General features: G+C 36.6%; 1 protein-coding gene across 2 annotated transcripts; it reads right to left on the bottom strand.

Moving 5' to 3' along the window:
* Positions 1-846: 846 nt before the first annotated feature.
* PRPS2 (phosphoribosyl pyrophosphate synthetase 2) lies at positions 847-26,072 on the bottom strand. Of its 2 annotated transcripts, XM_015887175.3 has the most exons (8): positions 25,892-26,072; positions 16,312-16,495; positions 13,718-13,738; positions 10,029-10,127; positions 8,729-8,853; positions 5,969-6,142; positions 3,676-3,835; positions 847-2,721 (listed from the first exon to the last, which is right to left on the bottom strand). In XM_015887175.3, the coding sequence occupies exons 1-8, from the start codon at positions 26,011-26,013 to the stop codon at positions 2,629-2,631; spliced, it is 978 nt and encodes a 325-aa protein (XP_015742661.1). In that variant the 5' UTR covers positions 26,014-26,072; the 3' UTR covers positions 847-2,628. The 2 variants fall into 2 exon arrangements, with proteins under 2 accessions (XP_015742661.1, XP_015742666.1); XM_015887180.3 differs by lacking the exon at positions 13,718-13,738.
* Positions 26,073-26,083: the final 11 nt, after the last annotated feature.

Consider the following 26,083-nt stretch of genomic DNA (forward strand, 5'->3'; position numbering starts at 1 on the left):
AACTTTAAGTACTTTTATTGAGACAGGCAAAAGATTTGTATTTCCCATTAGGGCAGCAGAATGGAACTAGTCAAAAAGTCAAAACAAGTTTTGTAAATGGCAGCTAAAACTGCTATGCAGTCTAGTATTTTTTTTTCCTTTTATCTTAAAATAATAATACTTAAAATTCCTACCTAACTGAACTCTGCTAACTAATCTTCACATGGAAATCCCAAAATGAGCCAGGGAATATTTAGAGCATTCAAAAGCCTTAAAATAAAACCATCAAGTTTTCTACCTCCACAAAAGGCAATTTCTATGACTGTCATATGCTGTCAAAATGGATGGGGTATTTCACCCATAGCTTCACCATCCCTTCAAATGTGGAAGATGTGGCAGACACAGCAAACATTACTGTATTCTTCTTCTCTTTCCTTGCCATCTAATCTTATTAAATACAGTGGAGTGGCTTTGCTTACAACAACTTGAGAAATAAAAGCTTCAGCTGTTCATAAATCATTAATTCAAATTCCCATAGTTATTTAAACATTGTGTCATTCTCAGACTGTATGAGGGAGAAGGATGATCTCATTATATAGCTGTGGACCGGTCTGGTGTGAATAACAGTTCATTCTCATACCCAAGACAGCTGTGACATGATTTATGAGCAAGGTTTGCATGGGTATCACTGCATTCTTCCCTATTTGACCTGTGTAGGGGAAGAAAAAAAAAAAGTAACTGAAGAATAAAAGCCATCTCTTTAGAGAAGTAATTTCAGTAATTTTAATGTTATTGTTTACAATACTGATGTGTAATAAGGGCAGACAATGCAGCATAAACAATAATGTGATTTACAAACAGAGCAACTGATGCCATATATTAAGTTTATTGTATACCTTACACACAGTGATAAGGTCTACATTTTGGTAAAATTATACAACCATAGATTTTGACTGAAAAATTAAACTGCAAGGTAATATTTTCAAGATAGTAGGAAAAATAATCTTACATTTAAGAATCATTTTACTAGTGAGAATAATATAATTTTCATTGTATTATGAAGTATTTTTTAAAAATGAGCTAATGAAGATTTCCTATGAGAACTGAATTCCCATCACAGTATCTTATATGTTTCCGTATTCATTACTAAAAGCAATATGTGTTTGATTATAGAATAGAGAAACACAGAAGAAACAGACTTTACTGTCCTTCTAATTATTTTTTTCCCCCCAGAAACTTTCTCAGAGGAAGAAAATACTGCCTATCTTAAGACTGTCTTACAAGGAAAAATCCACTTCATAGTACCACACTGTGTATTTATATACACCCTAAAAGAAGTAAGGTAGCCTTATTTCATCCTATCTTATGCTTTTCCATTTAACAGTTATAATTCCAGGTAGAAAAATCAACTTCTTCCATTATCTTGGTGCAGGGAGAGTACCTGCATGCAACATGCACAAACTCTTACAGTCTAGCAGAAAGACTGAAAATGCCCCATAGAAAATTTGACGACCCAGAAGTACAATGTCAGATACATTTTCTCCCCATAATCCATTACTGTCTGCATTATCACTACTTCACCATAGGCTGTCACAACTTAAGAGACAAAACTGCTTTCAGAACAACTTTAATTCTCTAATGCTAAAGATAAAAGGTTGCCTTGCCTACCATGGTTCACCGACTGCAGAGTTAAGTATTGCAGAACTTCACAATAGCAAACCGAAGCTTTAATAACCATGTAGTTAAAGACTAGTATTTCAGACTCCTTTTCATCGAATAAACATTTGTAGAAACCAACATTCATGAACATAAGTGTATTTAAGTTTTCTGTTTGGACAGTGCATAATGAAACTTTACAATACTAACAGGAAAATGGCCACAAAATGACTTGTACAGACTCGAGGAATACTAAAAACCATGGGGGAAAAAAAGAAATTAAAAACAAACTGCTCATGATTAAAGATTGGTCCTTATTACTGAAACACAAGAAATGAATCATCCCAAGATACTGAAGCATAAAACTTACAAAGACAGTAATCGCACAAAATAGACATTAAGAAAATGATTTAATGCAGTGAAAGTGGCAACACTATATATTGTGTGGAAAAGGAACATGAAGTGTATGAAACAGTTAATAATATGATGTGTCAACAGTTCCTTAAAATTAAAAGGAAGTTTAAACTCTTACAGCTTACAAAATAGCAGCTTAGCATGGCTGTTAAAAATCAACATCTGCTTGACTGAAAGATTAATGCAAGATGTCCAACCCTGCATGAATTAGCTTAACACAGACAAGTTTTCTGCATAAATTTCATTGAGTTCTGTGAACATTCAGTAGCTCTCTATATAAAAAGATCTGAAGCAGCAGCTCAGTACAAAGAGAGAAGTACATAAAAGAGAACGTGCACAACGCAGAAATTTCCCAAACTCTCCAGGGAATCCATAAAAAGTTTCTGCAAGTCGGATTTATTGTCAATTTACAACAACAACAAAAAAAAAAAATGTTAATTACAAGACAAATATAATAATTAAACATACAAGCTCCAAAATTTTACAAGTATGCCAATTTCTTGCGTTTGAGATGTATTGCTAAAAACAACAGTGCTAGTTGACAGGATCTTTGAAAAGCTGTTATGTAACCTCCTGCAGTTACAAGGGGACATGACTGAAGAGGTAAGATACAGATTCACCGTTGTGTGTTCTTCGAATGGCCTCAGCCAGGATCATGGAAATGTCAATAAACTGAAAGAAATAAATACATTTAAAAAGTCAGGATGATAATTTTTTATATGATAACAAGAACAATAAACTGCACAGTTTACAGAGAAACTGTATACAAAAATTCAATTTACTATTCTGTTCTCTTACATCTCCTCGGTAGGAAAAGGACATTAAAGCACTGGGTGAAATTAAAACACCTATGTGAAAATAGCAACACAATAATAATACAAAGTAGAAACTCAAACAGGACAAAAACAGTGATTTCCTTCTATACAGCCATACTGCTGAAGACTTCTATGTTGCACAGGGCACGCTGTCAAACAGAAACCTTTCCAGCCATCAGATGGCAGTGTCCACACAAGTACAGTCTAATGGAAATGCACCTTTTAAATGCTTCACTTGTTCCAATAAGTAAAAAATACTATTATTGTTTTTTTTTACTTAATTCAGTGTAACAATTAAAAAGTGCTATTCTGGGCTTTCTTCTCTCTGCACTAAGGAAGAGGACATGACTTCCCAGGATAATCTCATGTAAAAGTTATTTGAGGTAAGTTAACTTCTTACTTTCAGTTTTGTTTTTGAAAGCAAATGTAAGTTAAGTTTATCTCAGACATTTTCTATACTTTATTTTCAAATAAAATAAAGAGGCCTAAGGTTTCTATTAAGATAAAGTAGAGTTTCTGCATTGAAATTTTGTATTATTAATATACATTTAAAAAAAGAAAAGAAATCAGCAAGTTTTACATTTGCTACTCTTTCAGCCAGGCATAATCTATCTGCTGCAGTATCATACATCTTTAATAATTTATTATGCTACCTCAATCTCCCTTTCTTTGGCATGATTTAGCAGAATGTTCTGCAAACAACAAAGCTGCACAGCATATTTGAGTATGTTCTTTTCAGCAAAAGGCACAAGCCATCAGAGAATAATAAAAGATAAATCCAGAGTTTAAGCAAATGAGAAAAACAGAGCACCTGAATTTTGGGGCAGTGTTTCATTTTCTCCTCCTGGGGGATTGTATTAGTTACCACAACAGCCTCAAATGCTGCATTGTTAATCCGAGAAATAGCAGGACCAGAAAAGATGCCATGAGTAAGAATAGCATAAACTTTGGTGGCTCCAGCAGATACTAACCTGCAGAATACAAAGCAAGTTGTAATGCATGTTTAAATATATGGCTATACATGAAGACAGGTAAGATCTTCATAGGACAAAAAATTCACAAACTACACACACTAACAACAATTTTGCACATAAAATCTTCTGAAAGCTACAGGAAGATAAAATTACCTACAAAATAATTCTGACAATGTTGAACTTTTTCAGGCTATATGACTACTAACTTGAACCAAAAGTAACTGCTAAATATCTTATTTAATTAGCAAAGTTCTTATCAGTAGCAGTGATACTAAATGAATATGCTGTACTTATGACCACATCAGCAGATCATAGGACTTGTTCACAGCATAGTTTTTCCTGTCAGGAAGAAATGAAGTCTGGATAGTGGTATTCACAACTCTGTGCCTTCATTATTGTGCACCTTTGCTTTAATTTGCAACTCAAACTACTCTGCTTGGACAAAGTCACTGAGGAAGAAAAGTATTTAATGATTAAAAGCCGAGCTTCTTGCAAAGCTTGTGGGAAGACATGCTGCTGATCCAAGCACATTGTGAAATGATACAGCACAGGAGAAAACCTGTACAGATTGAAGAGCTAGAAAAACTTGTGAATGAGTCAGAATCACTTAATTAGGCTTTGATTGGCCTCTCTGCCTCCAGACATTCACAGCCATACAGGACTATAAATGCAGTTAAGACAGATGGAAGCCATCAACAGTTATGTTATCAAATTGTAGCATGAACAGAGTAAGATTGGAAAAAGAAAGAAAGAACACAAACATCTTATTTTGAATGACTCATCAGAATCAAAGGATTCTGATCATTCTTTGCAGTACATTTGGTAGCTGCAATCTACAAGGAGGGTACGCTACAATAGACTAAGTGTGTACTAGAAGGGCAACATGAACACTTCAGCAAGTTCAGCTGCTATACCTAGAAACGAGTTCCTTAGTTCATCTGCTACACATCTATGTTGATGAGATAAATAAAGGTCTAAGGTACTCTGACAAGCAAGTTTGGTTGATCCCAAAGTACTTCTCACCTATATTTAGTATTAAGTAAAATCACTACTTCTGTCAAAAAACATGATATAAGACAGTATCACTCAAGATTTAGCAGGACTAGGATAAATGGTTTTAAGTTGAAAGATGGAAGATTTAGGTTGGATGTTAGGGGGAAGTTCTTCACTAGAAGAGTGGTTAGGCCCTGGAACAGGCTGCCCAGGGAGGTTGTGGATGCCCCGTCCTTGGAGGTGTTCAAGACCAGGTTGGACGGGGCCCTGGGCAACCTGATCTAGTAAATGTATATGTTTGGTGGCCCTGCCAGGCAGGGGGGTTGGAACTACATGATCCTTGAGGTCCCTTCCAACCCAGGTCATTCTGTGATTCTGTGAAAAAGGACCTTTCTTCTTTCTTCACTCTATTACTTCAACAGAACTGAAATGACTCAGGCAGGAAGTATTAGATAGCCCTATTTTGGATGCAAGTCTATTCTGTACATTCACAGCATCTACAAGTATTCCAATCAGGAATAAAAATTCCAAATATCTCTTAACTGAATTATTAACTTTATAAACAATTACATTAAAGAGAATCAATAATCCCCCACTTTGTTTCTTTCCACTTCCAAAAATGCAGCTACACACACTCATATGAGAGCAGCCTTTGCTATAAACTACATCAAGACAAGATCTTTGAAGCAAAGATTCTAAAACTCAGGCTTTTGGGCCAAATTCAGAATGCAGCCCTTGACCTCCAAAACCTAAATTGGCAGCACATGCTGGGATATGAGTGGAAAAGCTGGAGCACTTCAGTCTAGTACTGCTCACTTAATGCCTAACATCTGTTCTTAAAGCTATTTCTATTTCTCTAGTTTATCACGATGTCTTTGAAGTTAGAATAGCTGTTATGCATTTTTAAGTTTTCATGAAGCTACAGCAATAATAGTTATCATGCATTAGTAGTTCTTTTGTCTTCTCAATTTTGTGTTATAAAGAAGGACACAGCTTGACTACAAGAAAACAAATCAAGAATCAGAGTGACTTCACTGCACAGTGGTCAGACTGAGTTATAAGCAGTTAGCAGCTGTATTCATTTCCTATCTGCAGGTTACAGCATGAGACACTGACCAACTTCATAATAATACTTACTTGTCTGCTGCGTGACATATTGTGCCACATGTATCAGCCATATCATCGACAAGAATGGCTACTCTGTCTTTCACATCTCCCACCAAGACCATTCTGTCTACTTCATTTGCCTTCTTTCTTTCCTTGTGGATGAGAGCAAATTCCACATTCAATCTATCAGCAATTGAAGTAACCCTAGATGACAGGAAGAAATACAGTATGTTTAGAAAACTATTTTAAAATAACATACCCATACTTAGTTATTTACCTTGAAACTGTTTGCAAGTTTTCTTGCTTTTAAGTAACTGTTGCACAGATTTTTGCAAGTAATTAGATGTATTAGAAACACCCTTAATTCACTGTTAATAAATTCAACCAGTGTCTTGAGCTATAGTCCAGAATAATATTTTCCAAATTCAGTTTGGCTTTGAAAACATTTGATCTGTTCACAAGCTTTCATTAAGTCGCCACAATACATAGTCTAAGATACCTCTAATTATAAGCACTTCAGCATCCTAACTTATAATACACTCGCTGGAATGTGAAACAAAACTTAAGGGGAAAAAAAAAAAACACAAAAACAAGTAAAAAGCAAATAAATCGATTGTGATTAGTAATTGTTTTAGCAGTACTTAACAAGCAACCGATTTAGTAATAGGACTAGGGGGAATGGTTTTAAACTTAACAGGAGAGGCTTAGGTTAGATACGAGGAGGAAGTTTTTCCACACAGAGGGTGGTGACGCACTGGAACAGGTTGCCCAAGGAGGTTGTGGATGCCCCATCCCTGGAGGCATTCAAGGCCAGGCTGGATGTGGCTCTGAGCAACCCTGCACATAGCAGGGGTGTTGAAACCAGATGATCATACTGGTCCTTTTCAACCCAGGCCATTCTACAATACTACAAATCAAGTAGTTTACTTCACCAGCAGTTCTCTGAGCAACACACTGAACTGACAAAGATACTTTAAAATTCCTCAGGGATACCTTTGGTGGTACCCAATACCACTTCCTATAGCAGACTTTGTTAGACTTCTGATTGCTCTATTCAAACCTTTTAATATATCAGAGCTAGCAGGTATGACAAGATAGCAATAAGATTAGCAATAATAAACAGGAATAAATAATACTACTGTTCCACACTGGCACAGCCTTGCAGCCTGTCTTTTGAAGAATAATTTTGACATTGTTGTTAGCAAGGTTATTAATGTGCACATTTAAATAGAAAACAGTTTTGTTTCTTTGCCACTTAAAAACAAAGGAGTTTCTTGTTACAGACTCACATGGACATTTGTGTGTGTGAATAATAAAGTAACTTCATAGTTACTTTCATCTCACTAATTCAGAGGCATTGAGGTATCAAGAGAATTCATATGCCTTATTTCGGTCATAAAATTTCATAAGCTAGAAAAACAAGCAAATGGTAAGAAAAAAAGATACTTGTGCACTTAATTAAAATATATTTCTTTAATACTATTAAGTTAAATTTTAATTAAGTGTGAAAAGGAATTGTCTTCAGTTTTCATAAACCTAAGAAATATTTTGAAAGTCCATGCATTTTGAATAGAAATGCCCAACCATCTTCTCAGCATCATATTAAATGATGTGAAGGAGAAGCTTTGCATTTACTGAGAGCAACATCTTCCCCTGCTTCAGCACCAACTGCTTGCTTGTCTTTCAGTAAGGTAGCAAAAATAAATTATCTTGATAAAATAAAAACAAATGATAAAAATATTTGTTATGAGAAAAAAAAGTGCTTCTGACTTCATTTTTAACTAATGGATTATATTGTAATAAATTATGCATATTTTTATTTGAAAACAACAATATTCACATAGTAACACAAAAAGTAATGGACTGGAATAATTTGACATAGAATGCTTTCTATAGTTCACATTCTTCACATCTTTAACTTGAAGCATCTAAACAGGAACAGCTCTGTAGTTCTAATCACACTTCCTAGTTATCTAAATATGAACACCATGAACACACTGCAGCAGACAGAAAGACTTCTATTAGAATCATAGTGTAGCAGTGTTTCATTATTTTCCCTAAGTTATGCTCCAAACATCTAAATCATTTTGGGATTACAGGATTCTTATTTCTCTTCATTCTCATTCAGTTTCTAGCAGCCCTATGACCAATAACCTGAGAGTAAAACATGGTTATCACCTCACAGGTAACATGCTCCTGAGCTGTTTACTGAAAGATTATAAAACAACAAAAAACTCTTCCTAAGTAAGTAACACATGAAGAAATACTCCACTGAACTAGCTTTTCTATTTTCAACTTTAGCCAAACTAACATTTTATTCTCTTTTTCCAATACATGCAACTTGGAGAAAGGCTTGCAATAGCTTAAAGAAAAAAAAGAAACTTGATCCAAGCAAGAGCTTACCTAGATGCCAGCAGGTACAGTGAAGATAGGCCAAATACTTTAAAAGAGAAGGGAAACTTAGGCAGTTCCAGAATAAAGCAGGAATAGGTGCAGCAACTGGACTAAAGCAAGCAAGCAGCAGGAAAAGTATCTTCCCTCCTGAATAGGGATTCAGCTAATAAGGTCATATCCAGGGAGAGAAAGAGAAAAAAAATCAGTACAGAAAACTCCTGAACATTTTCAAGCTTGAAAAACATTGGAAAAGTAGTCATTCTGTTTTAACACTGCAGATTCATCAGACATACTCTATATCTTGCAAAAGTCATATAACCAAAAAGATGAGTAGACTATCTAGTTAATTAATCACTAATTGCAAAGAATGCTAATAGTCTTAGTCCTGTATAGTACCTTTTTGCACCACCTGCATCAGGTGAGACTATGATACAGTTTTTCCACTCCAAAATGTTTTCTTTAATCCACTGCAGCACTGCAGGTTCTGCGTACAGGTTATCTACTGGAATGTCAAAGAAACCCTAGTTCAAAAAGAAAACGAGTTTCATGAATACACATTTGTACCTTACTTGGAATGAAGTCAATTCATTCAATTTAAAAATTCAAGCCTTTGCATTTCAAGTATAACAAGGTTTTAATTAGTAGTTTACAGTGGCCTAATTCTGCCCTCTTATTTCTACCACATTGAGTGAAGTACGACAAATATTAAAGTCTCTAAAAATCTCACCCAAGAGCAGAAAATGAAGAACCACTGTTACCAAATGATATTAAATTAGAAAAGATCCCCCCTAGGCACCTACATAAACACATGCTTATGAAAATCTCTCAAAAATCCATCGAGGAATATTCAACTCCCATGAATTGCAACTATTTCACATGAACAACAAGGAGAATTTAAGTTAGTAGTACTTGATCAGAAGGAAGGGAATGTTTCTTTTTGTGTAAATTGTAACAACAAATCTATGCTGAATCATAAATAAAACTGCTTTTTATTTGTACAACAGCCACCTAGCATAACTGAATCTCTGATTAAGCAGAATGCCAAAAAGGGAAAAGAAAGTGTTTCCTTGAAGAAAAAGGAAAAAAAAAAAAAAAAAAAAAAAAGAAAGAAAAGATTAAAAAAAAAGGTAAAAAAAAAAAAAAAGAAAAAAGAAATAACCCAAAAGTTATCTTGAAACATTTTACATGATAGAATGACAATGTCTGCTTTGTTTCTGAGGCAGCAGTTTTGTGATTTTATTGGCCCAGTAGTAAAGCTAGCAATGAGTTTCCAGCCTGCATCTCCACTTCTCTTAAGTGAATACTGTCCCCAGTGCCTGTCCCAACCAAACTCTTTCCTGTGCACTCTGATGAAACCAGGGTAAGATTAAGAGAGCTTTTTCCTTAACAGTACATTGTATGCTCTAGGAGCTCCTATACTAGACTTGAAAAATTCCACTGAAGACTTCAATGTCCAGGTATACAAAACACCTGCAAGATCAGCCCATAAAATAAAATCTGGTCTCCTTCAAAAAGGCGATTAATTTAGAAACTGGTTTTGAAATGATCAAATCTTTTTGAGCCCTGAGAACTGTGCTTCTGAATTCAGCCTTTCAAAACAATGAGAGAAAAAAAAAAAAATAAACAGAGGTAATATTTGACGTTCATCTTCATTCATTTGAACCCATAGCCACAGTTAGGAAGAACTTCTAGTTACCTGGATCTGAGAAGCATGCAGGTCCATGGTGATGATGTGGTCAGCCCCTGCAACTGACAGCATGTTGGCCACAAGTTTTGCAGAGATTGGAGCACGACTCTGAGAAATAAAGCACAAACATTTACGTTATAAAAACATTCAGGCAGAATACATGGGGGCAGATAATTAACTACTTTATCTCTTTTTCTTTAGAATAGCTGGAATCTAGGTATGAAGAGCTTCATAACTTCAGCCGAACTGGTCTGTCAGTAGCTACTCATGCCACTAGGATTTTTGAACTCAGCAAAACACTTAGGAGCTTTAAGCTAGTTTGAAAAATCTGCCTAATGATAATCCTATTAATTTTTACCAACAAACAGAATTGAAGATATAATTTACCAGCTCCTTAATTTCAAACTTTTAGTTAGCTTTTCCATAGCACACAAACAGAACCTCCATTTCTCTAAGCTGCTACCCATATGTACATATCCGACTCTCAGCACCTACCCTTTTAAAAAAAATAAATGATAAGAAGTAAAGTAACCAAATATGAAGAATTAAAGGAGAGGAAACCCATTTTTTGAGGAAGAAAGAGCTTTAAAACAAAGTTAGTAGCAAGCATTTCTTCATCATACAAGTAAAGCCTATAAGGGATCCATGTAGGCAGAGGAACAAGTCCCCACCTATTTATTCTTCTTTGCAAATGCAGGTTTAATTAATGGGTGTGATTAGTAATCTAGAACTACCAAAAGAGGCAGGGATGGAAGAAGAAACCTACAAAAACAGCAAAACAGGGAAGTGAGAAGAGCAAAGGAAGAGCAAAAATATGATTAGCAAAATTAAACTCAAGAGCTTTTTTTTTTTTTTTTTTTTTTTCAGCTGACAATGATGCAGAACAAACAGTAATGCAAAAAGAAAAGAGAAAATCATGACTGGAAGATACCTTCCCCCCCTGCTGCCCCCTTCCAATCTTTGTCAACTTTAAAGTTCTTTCAGATTTTTTAGCTATGTTGCCCTAAACAGCTTTGTCTGTAATGGAAGCACTAAACAAAATCTCTTTTTCTTTTTACCAGTTTTTAAATATGACTGGTAGCTAGCACTAACATCATTAGCATAAAAACAGAATCCTAATTCAGAGGTGCCATCTCACTATCAGACTTCGGGTTTTGATGGCAAGGTATTTTCTCATGTTACATTCCTTCATCAAATAGCCTCATTTAACCTCTCAGGAACACCATCCTCCTCCACACATAATTATGGGGAATCTCTGCTCTTCTTCCACTGATGCTCAAAGGCATCACCAAAAATAATCTGAACTACTGCTAATTAAAAATGGATGCTATTTTATCTATGTCAAACCAAGGAGACGGTACTTTCCTCAGAACTTTTGGTAATTTAGAAACAAACTCAGAACTTCCATGTATTAGTGTGAGAGTTGACAACACATTTCCAGAAAAGAGACCAAGATACTGCATTCATTTTTCATGGTTTGATGTTTATCATCAAGAAAATTCTCACTTACAAAATGCCACTACTCTTGATTCTGCATTGCATAAAAATATTGTCCCCATTTGGTTTGTCTAAGAAACACTGAAGATGTGAATGGCAGCTGAACTTCCTTTGATCTCTGCAATTCTTATGCATATGGTTTCCATAAAAGTTTGCAACCACTATAGCTGCAGCAAACATGATTTTCTATTTAGTGATTTCTATGCTGCTTCTCATTTACAATCAATTCTATAAGGATTCTGTTGCATGAAAGTTGGCCAAAACTTTCTGAATTAGTAACAATGCTCTGGTTGTTCCAATTCAGGATCCTAATTGTTTCAGTTCAACTTAGCAGTGCAAACTGACATTTCAGAGCTAGGATGTGATACTCAAATCCCTGGCAATGTCTAATAGAACAAAGGTTTAGTACCTACTCTTTAGACTCCACCACCACACGTTCTCTTACCAGCTCCTTCTGAAAGCACGGTTTGAGGTGGTTTGAGCTGAGGTGGATTAACAGACAATGCTGAACCCAGAAGTATGCTCCCCTGCTTATCCCATCCCTTCCTTCTTCCCAGGCTATAATATTTCCCTGTGTTGCACACTGCTACTTGTCTGAACCCATAACAGCCAAACGAGGGAGGTAAAACAGAAGGGAAGATGCTAATCAGGACCCACTCCTACTGGTAGAAGCCACTAACTGCTTCAGCATAGTTGATCAAGGCAAATTCCCATAACAGTCTGCCATTTCTACTCCCAGGTAGAAAACTGAATTTCTTTTGTCCACTTCTGTTGAATGAGATTACCACTTAGCTTGTCTTGTGTGTCAACACCACAAGCATCATCAGCACAAATAAAACCCACAACAACAACCACCTTTCCTGCACCAAGTGCAAATGAATACATTACCAATTGGTACTTCTTTCAGCAACTGGCCTTGCAGGCTGAATTCCAGAAAGAAGAACTTGAAAAGTTTTACCACTAGGTAACTTGATTTAGTAGATATACACATCACAGATTGTCTACATGTTGGACATAGGGTCTTGGAGGGAAAGATAGCCAGACATCAAAACCTGTTTCTCAAGAGTGGGCTAACAGGAGGTTAAAGCAAATAAAGCTTGTGGCCATCTGACAGTTTCCTCTACACAAAATTGTGCATTAAGAAATAAACAAAACATTTGATGACACATTCAGAAGAATTTCAATTTTAATTGCTTACCCAGAAAACAGAAGGATTTATTAATTATAAAATGATCCAAACTGAAGTTTATTTTAAAATCAAAAGAAGTATATTCACAGGAACCTCAGATTACCTGGCTGTGTTATTCAGAAACTTGAATGACAAACGTAGATGAGAACTAAGATTTCCTTTTTATCTTGGAGAATTTGTGATGTTTGTTTCAGATGAGAAGAACATAAAAAGATTCACTATATTCATTGTCTCATTTTTTATATAGTTCGAGATTAGTTCCAGAATTACAAGCACAAAACATTAAATTATGTACAGAAACTAAATCATAATAAAACAAAACAAAAAGAAAGCACTGAGTTTTTAGTTCCTGAGCAAATTTCCCGCTCACTTATAGAGTCAGTTATATGAATGATTTCTTCCTTTATGATGTGTTACAAAGTTATTTGTAATTTTTAAAATTACCAGGGGCAGAGGAAGAATCCACAAAGCTAATAAAAACAACCTCACAAGAATATCTACGCAAAGAAAAGTAAAAGGAATCTGTCAAGATTAATGTTCTGTTGCCTTTAAGCATCTTATTACATTGTCTTGCTCAAAATACATCACATGCAAACCAAACAAAAAAACAAACCAAAACAAAAACAACAAAAACAACAGTCCAAGAAAACCCCAAGATTTATAACTGGAACTTTCACTTCCAAGAAAGCCAGTTGTGAAATGTATGGATACTGAACATTCACTAATTTATTACCTAAATTTATATTTTGGAAATGGGGTAAGCTTTGAAGCTTTAGAAAGTTGGCATCATTAAACATCCAGGTAAATTTTAAGTAGAAGCTAGGACTTCTCTATTAGCAAATTCCACAGGATTAATGTCATGGCCCAGGTGAAACACAACTGAAATCAAGAAGTGAAACTGAAAATGTTTCCAGTTATATATAATGTAACCCAGTAAGTTTCACCCTTTAAGGCCATATTAATGGAAATGTATAGAGTTAGATTTAAAAAATAACAAAGAAAAGATACCTACCCAACGCTCCACGGCTCCCTTCTACAAATCAAAAAAGAAAGTTACATGAGCTGCAGAACACCAAACTCACCTTTTGCTATACTTTTAACATCTCACAGGCATCTCTGAAGCATCCTACATAGATGTGTTTCTTCCATGGCTTTGAAGGTTAGCATAAGTAAAGGACGTGTAAATGCAACCACGGTCGAAGCACCTGAGCTAAAGTAGCTAGCTTGTGTATCAGAAGTATTCTAGTTTATTACAGCACTTGATCATGTCTAAATCAATTCATCAAATTCTCTAGGATTCTAGGCAAGTTGTTTGTTTGTTTTCTTTAGTTTCCTTTTCCCTTTCTTTCCTCTTTTTTTAAACCTCTGTTGCTTCAGCTGCATAAGCATGAAAAACTGACACAGATCACTATGTTGCATTGCTGGAACTGCTGTTGACAGCCAAACTATCTCATATATAGTTAGTCCAAGGCTTAATACTAACATCCCCAAGGTGAATTACACAGACCTTGCTCAGAATGTGTTACTTTACTACAAGGCCCTTTAGTTAACTAAATAAAGCAAGACTTGCAATGTTCTCAGTCATCTTAACCCCATGAAGAATAAGGTGGTATTTTAAACAGCAAGGACTCATTCCATTTATTTCTTTATGAACTTAAGTCAGAAGCCAGCTTCCATATAGCTAAGATAAGGCTTCACTTCATATTCAAACAAGTAACAGCAGTACCTTGGGCCAGAGAGAAGACAATTCACTTATAACCATAGTAAGAAAACAGTGAGCACTTCACTGATGCTTCAAGCAGCACACAAAGCTCAACACAGGCCAAAGACCAAGTGATATGATGCAATCCACCAGTGAGGGGAAGGTTATGGTCAATAAGCTGCCTAATATTGACATCTATATTACAGCTTACTGTGCAATGTGGAGGTTAACTACCAAGGTTAATTTCCAAAGACTACAAACTTTGTCAATTGCAAAATAGAGGTTAAAAAGAGGAAAGAAAAAAAGTTTGCCTAGAACCACAGGAGAACACAGTGATGCCTAGAGAATGGTCTGAAATAATACTGAAAATCTCTATTAGTGTCTTAATTTCCCATGCTACTCATCTTCCAATGGTATTTCAAAAAACAGTACTAAGGATACTGAACCACCTCTTGAAAGCCTGTCATGTGACTTTTATGTATCCCCAACAAGCTGTTGCATAGATGCACATATAAGTTGGGACACGCTTATCCTTTCCCTCACACTAAAAATTTTTATGATGGCCCGGGAGAACCTTTGAGTACTAATTTGGAAACAAAACCATACCAAGATACCTTCCTTCCCTTCTAAAGAAGAGTTTGTTTCCCTTTCAAGTGCTTTTGATTAAAAAACAAATACATGCATCCCTCTGCACTCCTAGTTAAAGAAGAGTTTTAATCCATACAGGAGCACAGCAAAATGAAATTCCAGAAGATTTATGTGAAGAACAGGGAGCTACTACCTAACTCCTGAATTCAGTCTCTGGAAGCACAATATTAGTACTGTGTTAGAGAGCCTACACTTAAGGTGTAAACATACTAGAAAGTAATTTGTTCCATTTACCTTTTCCATTAGAGAGTGAGAATTCTGCATTCCGTAATACCTGCAAGTATTTTTATCTTTTGCATTGTCAGCCTTGTTACATATTACATAGATGAATTAAAAAAAAAAACAAAAAACAGAGCTTTCAGATTTTGCCCAGTGTACAAAGTGAAAAAGAAGGGGCAGTTCATTTATACAAAGTATAAGCGAGGAAAACTGTTTCAAAAGACAAGTATTGCAATTCAATTGCAATCAAACTTGTTAGCTCCTTATTAATTTTGGCTTAACTGGTATATTATTCATCAGTTACAATAGACCAAATTTAGGGAATCATAGAACGCCTTGGGTTGGAAGAGATCATCAAGCTCCAACCCCCCTGCCAACCTCTGTATCTAACCCTAGATGAGAGGACACAGGGCTTCATCCTGGTTGTGAAAAATGAGAAAAGTGTTTCAGAGATTCTACTCAATTTTTGGCCTTCATCAATTCAAATTAGCTATTCCAAATTGTTACATATAGAGAAACTTTTTTCTTTTTAGGTCTACCTTATAGCAGAAATAGTTGATCTCATTCATTATTCTTACGCATTGTAAAATAAATCTGTTCCTTCCATTTGGGTAAAAACTACCTTAAAAATACTCACAGCACTCCAAATTTAGGATTTAATTCTATGCAACTGTATTAATTATGTGTACTCTCTCCATAAAGAGAGAGAGAAAAGAAAAAGAAAAACTAGAAAAAAAAGCAGGAAAAGCAGACCCACAAGGTGAAGTTTCAGAATTATCTCCAATGTCACACACACTGGATGAATCTACTTCTTCAAACTGAAGGCCTCATCAGTTAGCGAAACATATGGAAAAAATTACGTATTGTATCACTTCATTCACTTGCAAATTACATCATTTCATATCACAGTAAAACAATAAAGGAAGAGCAAAGGAAAAACACAAGACCCTAAAATATTTATGAAAATATGCTTAATCCCAAAGTTTTGAGGGAAGAAGCTGAGAAGACACTTCAGAAATCACACACTTCCTACCTACCTTGTCTTTCTTATCTTGCCTGGCATATGGAAAACACGGAATTACTGCAGTGACTCTGGAGGATGATGCAATCTTGCAAGCATTGATCATGATGAGCAGTTCCATTAAGTTGTCATTTATTTCTCCACAGCCACTCTGGATAATATACACATCTTCTCCCCTCACACTTTCGCCAATCTCTACACTGAAAGATTAGAAGACGGCCATTTAATCAACAGAATTACAGGAAGTGCATTATTAAAGAACAGACAGACAGTTTTATTTTAACAAGCATTTGCAGGTTTATACCCATTTAGAGTAAGATTTGGGTTTTTTAAAAACATAGGTTTGGACAATTTTCCCGTAGACACAAAGTCTGTTTCAACAGAATCCAGTCTAAATCATACTTCAGCCTAAAAACAGAGCTTTATTTTCTAATATGAAGACATGAATAAATTCAAGAAACATTTTAGAAGATAAAAGTATCAAACTCTTCTTGAAAAAAATATCAGTTTCAAAAGTTAAAAGGCACACCATGATATTTAAGTAAGGTATTTAAAACAGAAAAAAGAAAACCTCAACAAAAAGCTAAGATGCAGTTTAGGAACTGCTCAATAGAACCCAAAACTTGGCACATTTTGTCAGTTGCTCTGTTTGTTCTAAGTGAGCGCATGTACTCATGTTGGCATCAAGGAGCTACTATACTCTTCTATAGATTTTAAGAAAATTCAAACAGAACAGTTGAATATGATTTTTTTTTCCATTCTAGATCAAATCAAAAGAAAGCTACTGTTGAACCATACTCAATTTTCCACACCTGTTAATCCAAAAATTACTCACATAAGTAGCAGACTAACCTGCATTTTATTCTGATTCCATGTGAAATACACAGAAAATATACAGACTTCCAAAATGAGGCAATCAGATCTTTCAAACCCACACTACCATAAATTAGTCTAAATCACTGAAAATTGAATATCTTGGGCCCTTATTTGAAAGGTTAACTCTTGACCCAGGACAGAAATAAGCATAAAGCGCTAGTCAGAAACCTAGATCCAAATGGTCTAGATAGGCGTAAAACAGTTTCTCTGACACATTCTTCACAATAAGGCTTATTCTAGTAAAGCATAGTCCAAACACATTTAGTTTATCAGCTTCCAGGGTGCTGTACAAGATTATTAGCTTTTTGTAGCTGCAGAACACAAGGGAATTTACCACTTAGGAACAACTTAATGACATGCAAACATACGATTTATTACCATCATGACTGTTGAGTGCAGTATGACTAGTCACATTCTGAAAGCTGCCACAAAGTACCTGTCAGAGAGAGAATGCTAGTCCCTTTGAAGGTGTGCAAAACAGAATAAAATTAATCCACAGCATAAAGACTGTGTTGATTTAAGTAGCAGCCATTATTTTGCTTCCCCCTCACTGAGCAATGTGCAGCTTCATTCTGAGTACTGAAAGACTGAGTCTTGTGGAAAATACATGTGATCATGCAATTAAAGACAATGTCATAAACCAGATGTAAAAAATAATATACAAGCACCCTTCCTTCATAGCTACGTGATCTGGGTTCTTTATTTTGCAACCTCAACTCTAAATCTAATTTCTGGTCCATCTTCCTCCTGGCTACTTGAACCTGCTCTACTATCCATGAGCCTACCCTATTATCCATACCCATTCAGTTGTAGCCTGTAACTCCTTGTGTCAGTAGTGACTCTCTCCTAATTTAATCTATTATCTTTCCAATTACATATTGTTCTTCAACTTCCTTGACTTTCATCCCAGTCTTCAGTTTCTATCTCGCTGCACTCTTCTGCTCTTAGTTTTTATTCAAATCAACGTATTTTCATTTTCACTTTACCTATACTACCATCAAGAGGGCCAGAAAGATCACTAAAAAGAGAATGAGTGGCTCCTTGCCCACAGATCTCATATTCCCAAAACAAATTATTAAAAAAAAAAAAAAACAAAACAAAAAAAAAAACAAAAAAACCCCCCATCTCTTCATCTCATTAAATTAATAAGTTTTTGCCTAAGGATGTTAACAACACAATTTCTTACGGCCAAATGAAAACAGAATGTCAAGTAAAGATAAGGACTTCTGGGAGGACAGAGATGGTCAAAAACGGTGCCATCTCCAGATAACTCATAGTCTCTCCAATCATTTAAGGCTCCCATCAAGGTGGAAAGATTAAACTTTGTGGTTATACAACTGTTACACACTGTTGCTTTTTTCCCCCTCTCCTCAGAGCTCTATTCAGAGAAAAGTGTTTAAAACTTTTCTGAAATCCTAAATATTTTTCTAGGTTAATTTTTATTCAACATAATTTAAATTCAGACAGAAGCTAGAGAATCTAGTTCCAAGACTAGAAGAAGCTGTGGGCCTTAATTAGAAGACTTGTGCAAAGTAGATCTGTTGTAGTACCGGTGATCCAATTCCCAGATTAAACAAAAGTAAGAAACCTGACATTTTTCCTTATCTCAGAAATTCAGTGATGAGTAAAGCATCAGCCCATCAGCTTGCATATGCAACTTTACTCTCACCATTGCTGATTCTGGCTATCATGAGGAGGCTTAAAGAAAATTATTACTTGACCTGACACAGAAATGCGAAAAGCAAGTGCTGTCACATATCAAACCTTTGGAATAGGTTTGAAGAAGACCACCAAAATACAGCAAAAGCTCTATGACAGATGTTTCAACTCAGGACCGTGAAGTTATACTTTTGTTCTTTATGTTAAACTAGGAACCACTAAAAAGGAGAAGTAAGCAGAAAGCAACAAAGAAAATACTGCCAGCTCTATGGGAGAATGCTACTTGAGTGACAAAGAATTGCAGTACATAATTTTAGAAGGTGCAGAAATCAAAGATGCACTATGTAACAGGAAAAAGCTTTGCTGAAAATCAAAAATATATGATTTTGATGTTCATTATATACACAAAGAACACTGAATTTATAACACAATGAAATGTTTACTCCTTTAAAAAAGTCATTTCTAAGCACCCCACTATGAAATAACAAGTTGCAAAAGGGAAGGGAATATATTTTGAGATAAATATAGATCTGGTTGATAGAACAGCCCTTAAGTGATGCTTCTTCCACTGTCATTAACCACTATCTGTTCAGTGCCCTTAGGTTTGGGATAACTTTCTCATCTTGTAAACAACTTAGAAAATAGAAATGTTGCTGCTTTATCTCTTGGTGCATTTCTGGATTTTTTGTTTATGTTTTTCAAGTCAAAATGACATACATATTGAGCACACAGAAATGTAAACACATACTTCCTCATGGACACAGAAAGTATGTGCAGATTAAAATAAATCAAGTTTAAATTAATACTTGTACATAGCACTCAGAAGCAACGTAATTATAGCTGCCAGAAAACAACAATGTAATTATTGCACAAATCTCCTCCCAGGCAACTAGAGGCAATGACAGATTAGTATCTCTCACTGCCTACCTTCTTAAAAGTTGGGTACTGAGAGCTATTGCCCAGGCTCAACAAACTGCTGCTTATCTCTACTATTTTAAGTTTTTTATTATTTATTTTTAAACACCCAGGTCTGAACAGGCAGACAATAAGACACTATCAACTATCAAATATTGTATCAAGTATCTTGAATTTCTATTAAAGACAATAAACTAGCAGCAGGCATCCTCACACCCATTATTATATTAGCATTGCTACTGGATTTCATTTCAGCTATCTGCATCATGACCTAATTAACTGTCAATACACTCAGGGCTGTTGTTTAAACAATTTCCCATAGTGAGGACACAGAGGAAGGACACAAGAACAAGCTATTGCCTCAAGATTACGAGCTATTTGTTTTATGCAACTGAATCACATTCAGCTATTTGGCAACAGTTTACATAAACTTTTCATTCAAGAAGAGTAAACAGAACCTGTACATTAGAAGCCCTGAAATCACCTGCTGTTTTAAAGTAAAGTGTTTTAAAGTAAGAACTACACAGATTAATAGTCCACAAAGTTAACTAAGTTTATTTGATCCAGTAGCATGGAATCCACAATGCTGCTAACCAGGAAAGATGAGTGCAAGCCGTGACATAATGAAAATCAAGTTTAAGTGTTCATACCCATTTTCATCTCATGAAGACTGATTCTAGAGCTCAATTTAATAAGCAGGGACTTAACCATATGTTAAGGATAAGCTTCAAGAATGACTTACATAGAAAACATTTAAATGGCTGAAACATTCACAAAGCAAAATTCAACACTGGTAACAGCAAGCTGAGCTATAGTACATTCTCTGCTGAACTAATAGCACTGGGAATTTTACATTTGTATATTGTAACTCGGAAAGACATTGCAAGGAAAGTAAGTATGCAAAGCCACAGTGAATGGGTAAATAATACAAGACAATGGCTTGGATTCAGTTAGAATCAAAATCATGCAGCTAACGGGCTGAGTGTACTTCCAAAGAAGAAAATGTAATAGCAGATGAGTTTTCTAGCAATACTTGTAATAATTGTTTTGTCAAGCAACTTAGGTGCCAGTAAGATAGCTCTGTACCTCATGCATTTTTAAAACCAACAGATACCATCAAAATCTAGGGTCTAGAGTCCTCACACAGAGTGCAAGAAGAATCAATACCTCAAAAGCATTTAAAAAAATTTCCACATACTGAATCCACAAGTCATCAAAAAGCATCCAATAGGAAGCGCTAAGCAGAGGGGTGTGCTTGAACTTTACCTTTGTGAACAAATTTGCAGAGCAAAGTCTTTAATGCAAGACCTCCAATTTATTGAGTAAATATTTTAACTGCCATGATGTTATATAATGAACGTATCATTTTGTGCCAGTATAAAACAATACAAATGTCAGATTCACAAGACCTGCCTCCACCAATCATCAGCTCCTGAAGAGATACAGAGCTGCTCAATCAGCTGAGAGCAGCTGTGTGCTGAAAGCAACTGCAGGACTGTGGAGCTCACAAGGGTTACATCAGCCTGGCTGCTTCAGAGACAGGCTATGGTTAGATTTTGCTCCTTCACAGTTCATGAGCTGAGACTTCAGGAAAAAAAAATAAAAAAATCTTAATTTCCTTGATGTTGGAATTTCCTTTGAAATAATAATAATAAAAATCAGGTCATTTAAGATGCAGATTCATTTAAAACCCATTTGGGACAGGGGATGGGGAATGCCAGTTTCTTCAATTTTCCTGTTCGTTCCCATCCCCTGCACTGTGCGCAGTTATTTAGAAGACAGAACATCAAAGCAGCAAGCAAACAAGAACTATGGCATTTTTATTGTAAACTTGTAAGTATCCAGTACCACCTAGCAACTACATTCTTTCTTCAGCTCTTGGCTCTCTTGTTGTGATTAACAGTTCCAAGGACAATCGCCAACTAGGTTTTCATTTCAAACTGTCCCTGTCCTAATGGCGGACATGATAAAATTGCTTGGTTTTTCCCTTTCCTTTTTCCGCCTAATTTCATGTGTTTGGCCCCACATGAAGCACAAAATATACAAAGTCAATAATGCAGAAGTCTCAAACAAGGAGCTTCCAAGGAGTTTTATGCCTTTTTGTAAGCCTGAGCTATTAGTAATACAGCACGCTAGCATATTAACTGCATCTTGAGTTCCCTACGTAAGCAAGACAAGCAAAACACACAATCTGGAAATAATTCTTACCCTAACCATCCACATAAGTAAAAAAAAAATAAATTCCTCTAGTCTCACTGTGCTCACTATAGCAAGAGCCAAGCATGAGGGACCCAGCCAACTCAGCCACCCCAAGCAGAGTGTTACAACTCCAGGTCTGAATTATTTGCTAAGCACTTGGGCTGTATTTAGAGAGATGCACATCACACAGTGCCCCAAATCCTACCAACTTCAGCTGACTGAACAGCTGTTTACCACCTGAACTTGCTTACACCAACTACAGACCTGTAACAGAGCCCAAAGAAACAAGAGAATGGGAAAAATACTAAAGTTGTGTCCCAAATATATACAGTAACTGTGAGAGAAGAGTTGGAGTACACCAAGAGGGAAACAGAAAGAACATGCTACAGACTGTGCTTGAGAAAAGAAAATCTCAGCCATTTGAATTGCGCATCCATGATAAGTAGCACTGATAAAGTTTCCAGGCTTGTTCTTGATTTACATTACATAACAAACCAATGTCATGATCCCATTATGAAACAGAGGGTTATTCATTCTTGTAAAAATCAACTGAGGGAATATCAACTATTTTCTCATTGATTCCATGAATAAAACTGGTTACTTGGACTAAAATGTATTCATTTACAAATGGCCCTCATACCAACAGCAGAGGTGTCTTCAGCTCTGCTGTTGCAGTGTTTCTCTGCGGCCAGTACACCCTCCTCTCTGTACAAGCTGAACCACACACACTTTAAGTAGATGATTCAAAAATAACCCAGCTCCAGCAGCCAATAAAATCCACAGACAGGCAGCCTCCAAAGTCACTTCAGTTCCCTTCCTTCTGAGCCTGATGAGACTTGAAGGACTTCAGCCTGAAAGTTAAGACGCTCATAAGAACAGGTGGAAGGCAACTCCTTCCTTGGGAGAGAGGTGTGTGAAAGGATGTAATCTGTGACTCCAATTTCTCCATTTTGAGAATAAGGAGTACTCCAAATAGAGTTAAAATAAATAGCCTTTAGAAAACTACACATACAGAATCATAACCACGGTGCTGCCTGGGTAGGGAGGGAACATCTAGTTCCACCTCGCTAAAGCAGGTTCCCTACATTAGGGTTGCAAAGGAAAGCATCCACATAGGTTTTAAATACCTCAAAAGGAGATTCCACAATCTATACAATGTATTCAAGTGTCATATACAGTGTCATTTAATTATATATCTATTACAATCAAGTGCTTCCTAAGTATCTTTGGAGACAGAAAAATCTTTGACAGAAGTCCATGTTACCTGTGGCTTCCATCACATCTATCATTGATATGACATTTTTTAGTCCTAAGTCTGCTGAAATACTGAATGACTGAAGAACATGAGAACATGGATATTGACAGATGCCCTAATCTCAGCATAAATTACAAAGAGCATTTACAATTTTAAGTTTTTCTGAAGTTCATAAAGCACCTGCTCATTTAGTTACACTTGTCAATAGCAGCCCTATCCTTGGCTAACCTCGGGGCTTAGTTCTTCAAAATCACTTGCATCTGCCAAAGATTGGGACATAAAGCACCTTTGAGCCAAAATATGATGTAAAGCCTTTAAAGTTACTTTCCAAGCAGTCCATTCTGCAAGCCAGACTAAATGAAATTCTCAAGTAAAAGGCTTCCAGCTTAGACCATTTGGCACATAATTAAGTCTACAACTGCACACTTTTATCAACATACACATAATTCAGATTTACTTTTAATATAACACAACAAACAGCAAATATGAGATTTTCAACAAAAGTTGAATCTTCTTTGGAACTTGTTAGCAGATCTGACATAAAGCAAGAGTTAGTTAACTCTCAGGCCACAGCTTATCTATTTGCACAAGGTTCTGGCCCTACAGCCATTGGAAGGTTTAAGGTTTCCCGAGTCCTTTAGCTATTAGGTTGTATTATTCTGCAATACTGCAATGAATTCTGCAGTGCCAATTAACTTACTCAGAAATCTCCAAGCACAATTTTTTAAAGAACTGTTTTTATATAGGAATATTTCTGTTTATATACACACTAAGAAACCTTGCTGAGGAGACAGTATGACAAACTAGAAAAGGAATGTTGCAGCACAAATATCTTATACATTTTAGCTGTGGTTGAATTTCAAATATATTATACAAGAGAGAGTCAACAAAACTGGAAGGCCAAATATCCTGAATATTTGTTGCTAAAACATCCTGAATAATTTGCTCAAGAAAATTAAAATGATTACCCACTCAAAATTTACAATATAGTTCATATAGTTGGTACAGTTATACTTGCTGAAGGGGAAATATCAACTTCATTTCAGAATCTGAGAAGTGTGAAGCTGTACAAGAAAATAAACATTTAAGAATGTAAGTGTTAAGACATGAAGTTCTTGAGGAAGGGGCAAAAAGCAACAAAAAGGCATGTCTGCCTAGCAAAGCTGCAACAGAAGCAACCAGAAATAACTGCTAGATTAGATTCCATCCTCATATCTGTACCACAGTATGTTCCTGCTTACCCATGAAAAATAAACTGGCATTGCTAGATTAGCCAAACCACTGACATCTTGCAGCCACCACTACCTACCTACTGGATGGCAGAGACCAATATTGCTCACTAGGGAAAATAAGCAGAATTGCAGGCAAGAGTTTATTCCTGGCATTTAATTCACTTGCATCGAATTAGACAAGCAAACACTGGGGATATGTTTCTACCATGGACAAAAAGTAAATCAAAGAATTGCTGTGAAAAACTCAGCAAGCTGCAAAGCTAATAGTCTCTGGAAAAGAAACAAACAAACAAAATACTAAGAAAACATGAAAATCACGTGATGAAATACACAAGTTAAACTTTATCATGCAGAAAAGAGATCGAAAAAGCAATAAAGTGATTACGGGGTTGGAAATAAGAGAGATTTAAAACTTCATTTCATCAGGAATGAAGAGAGTAAGAGGGTGCAAACATCAGGTGATATAAACAGTGGCAGAAGAGGGCTTACAATACTGCCAGTAAGCTTAAGTAGTACAAGAGCAAGTTAACTAAGAACAAAAAACACAGACTGAACAGAACAAAGAGCTTTGTGTGAGCAATTTCAGAGCGCGATATATTAATCTTTCACAGAAAGCAACGAAAACATGTTTGTTTGGGATATTCAGAACAAGAACAGATGAATATAAACATACAGTAATCACAGAGGCGAGCCAGAGTTGGGAACTGGTGTTTCAGAAGGAGGTAAAAACTTGTAAAAGGCTTGTATACAGAATCAGCCAACATTTGAGATTGGAAGGGAACTCTGGAGCTCATCTGCTCCAGTCCTTGCCCCAGCAGCACACCCAGAGCAGGGTGCCAAGCAGCTCTTAGAGATCTCCAAGGAAGAGACTGCACAGCTCCTCCGGGCAGTATGTGCCATCTCTACACACCTACAGATAACACTTCAGGTGTTTATAGAAATTGATAAGATAGACCGCTCTGAGTTTCCTCTCCTCCAGGCTGAATATCCCCAGCTCTTCTCCCAGGTGAGGCAGTGCAGCCCTTCAGCACATTGGTGGCCCTTCATTGGGCTCCTACCAGTACATGCATCTGTCTTGTACTAGGGAGCCCAGAACTGGAACCAGCACTCAGCAACATTGAATAGGATGGAAGGATCACCTGCTGGCAACACTTGGCCTAACGTAGCCCTGGATACCATTAGTCTTGGCAGCAAGAGCACACTGCTGGCCAGGAAGCTAATCCGTTTGTGCCTTCAGTAGCAACCCGAAGGCAATACAACGGCTGCACCGTGCACATGGGGGATTCAAGAAAAGCCACGCAGAAGCCAGATACGACCCTCAGGCACTACTGACGGATAACAAGACTGCTCACAACCCCACACAGCGCTTCGGCAGCTGAGCGCAGTAGACAGCGCTCCGGGGATTTGGGCAGGGAGAGGCGGCTCCGCTCGCCCCCAGCGGCCGCCGCCGCGCCACACACCTGGTCTCCTGGTTGCTGAACTTCTTGGTGACCACCTTGCCCAGCTCCAGCCCCAGGCGGTCGGCCACCCGCTGGGACAGATCGTGGTGGGAGCTGCCGCTGAACAGCACGATGTTCGGCATGGCGTAGGGGGAAGGGGGATGACAGCGAGCGGACAGTGCTGCAGGCGGGGCAGAAAGAGAACGCGATTCA

The sequence above is a fragment of the Coturnix japonica genome, chromosome 1, assembly GCF_054131305.1.
Source record: "Coturnix japonica strain WE chromosome 1, WE-NBRP24, whole genome shotgun sequence".
Taxonomy (NCBI): Eukaryota; Metazoa; Chordata; class Aves; order Galliformes; family Phasianidae; genus Coturnix; species Coturnix japonica.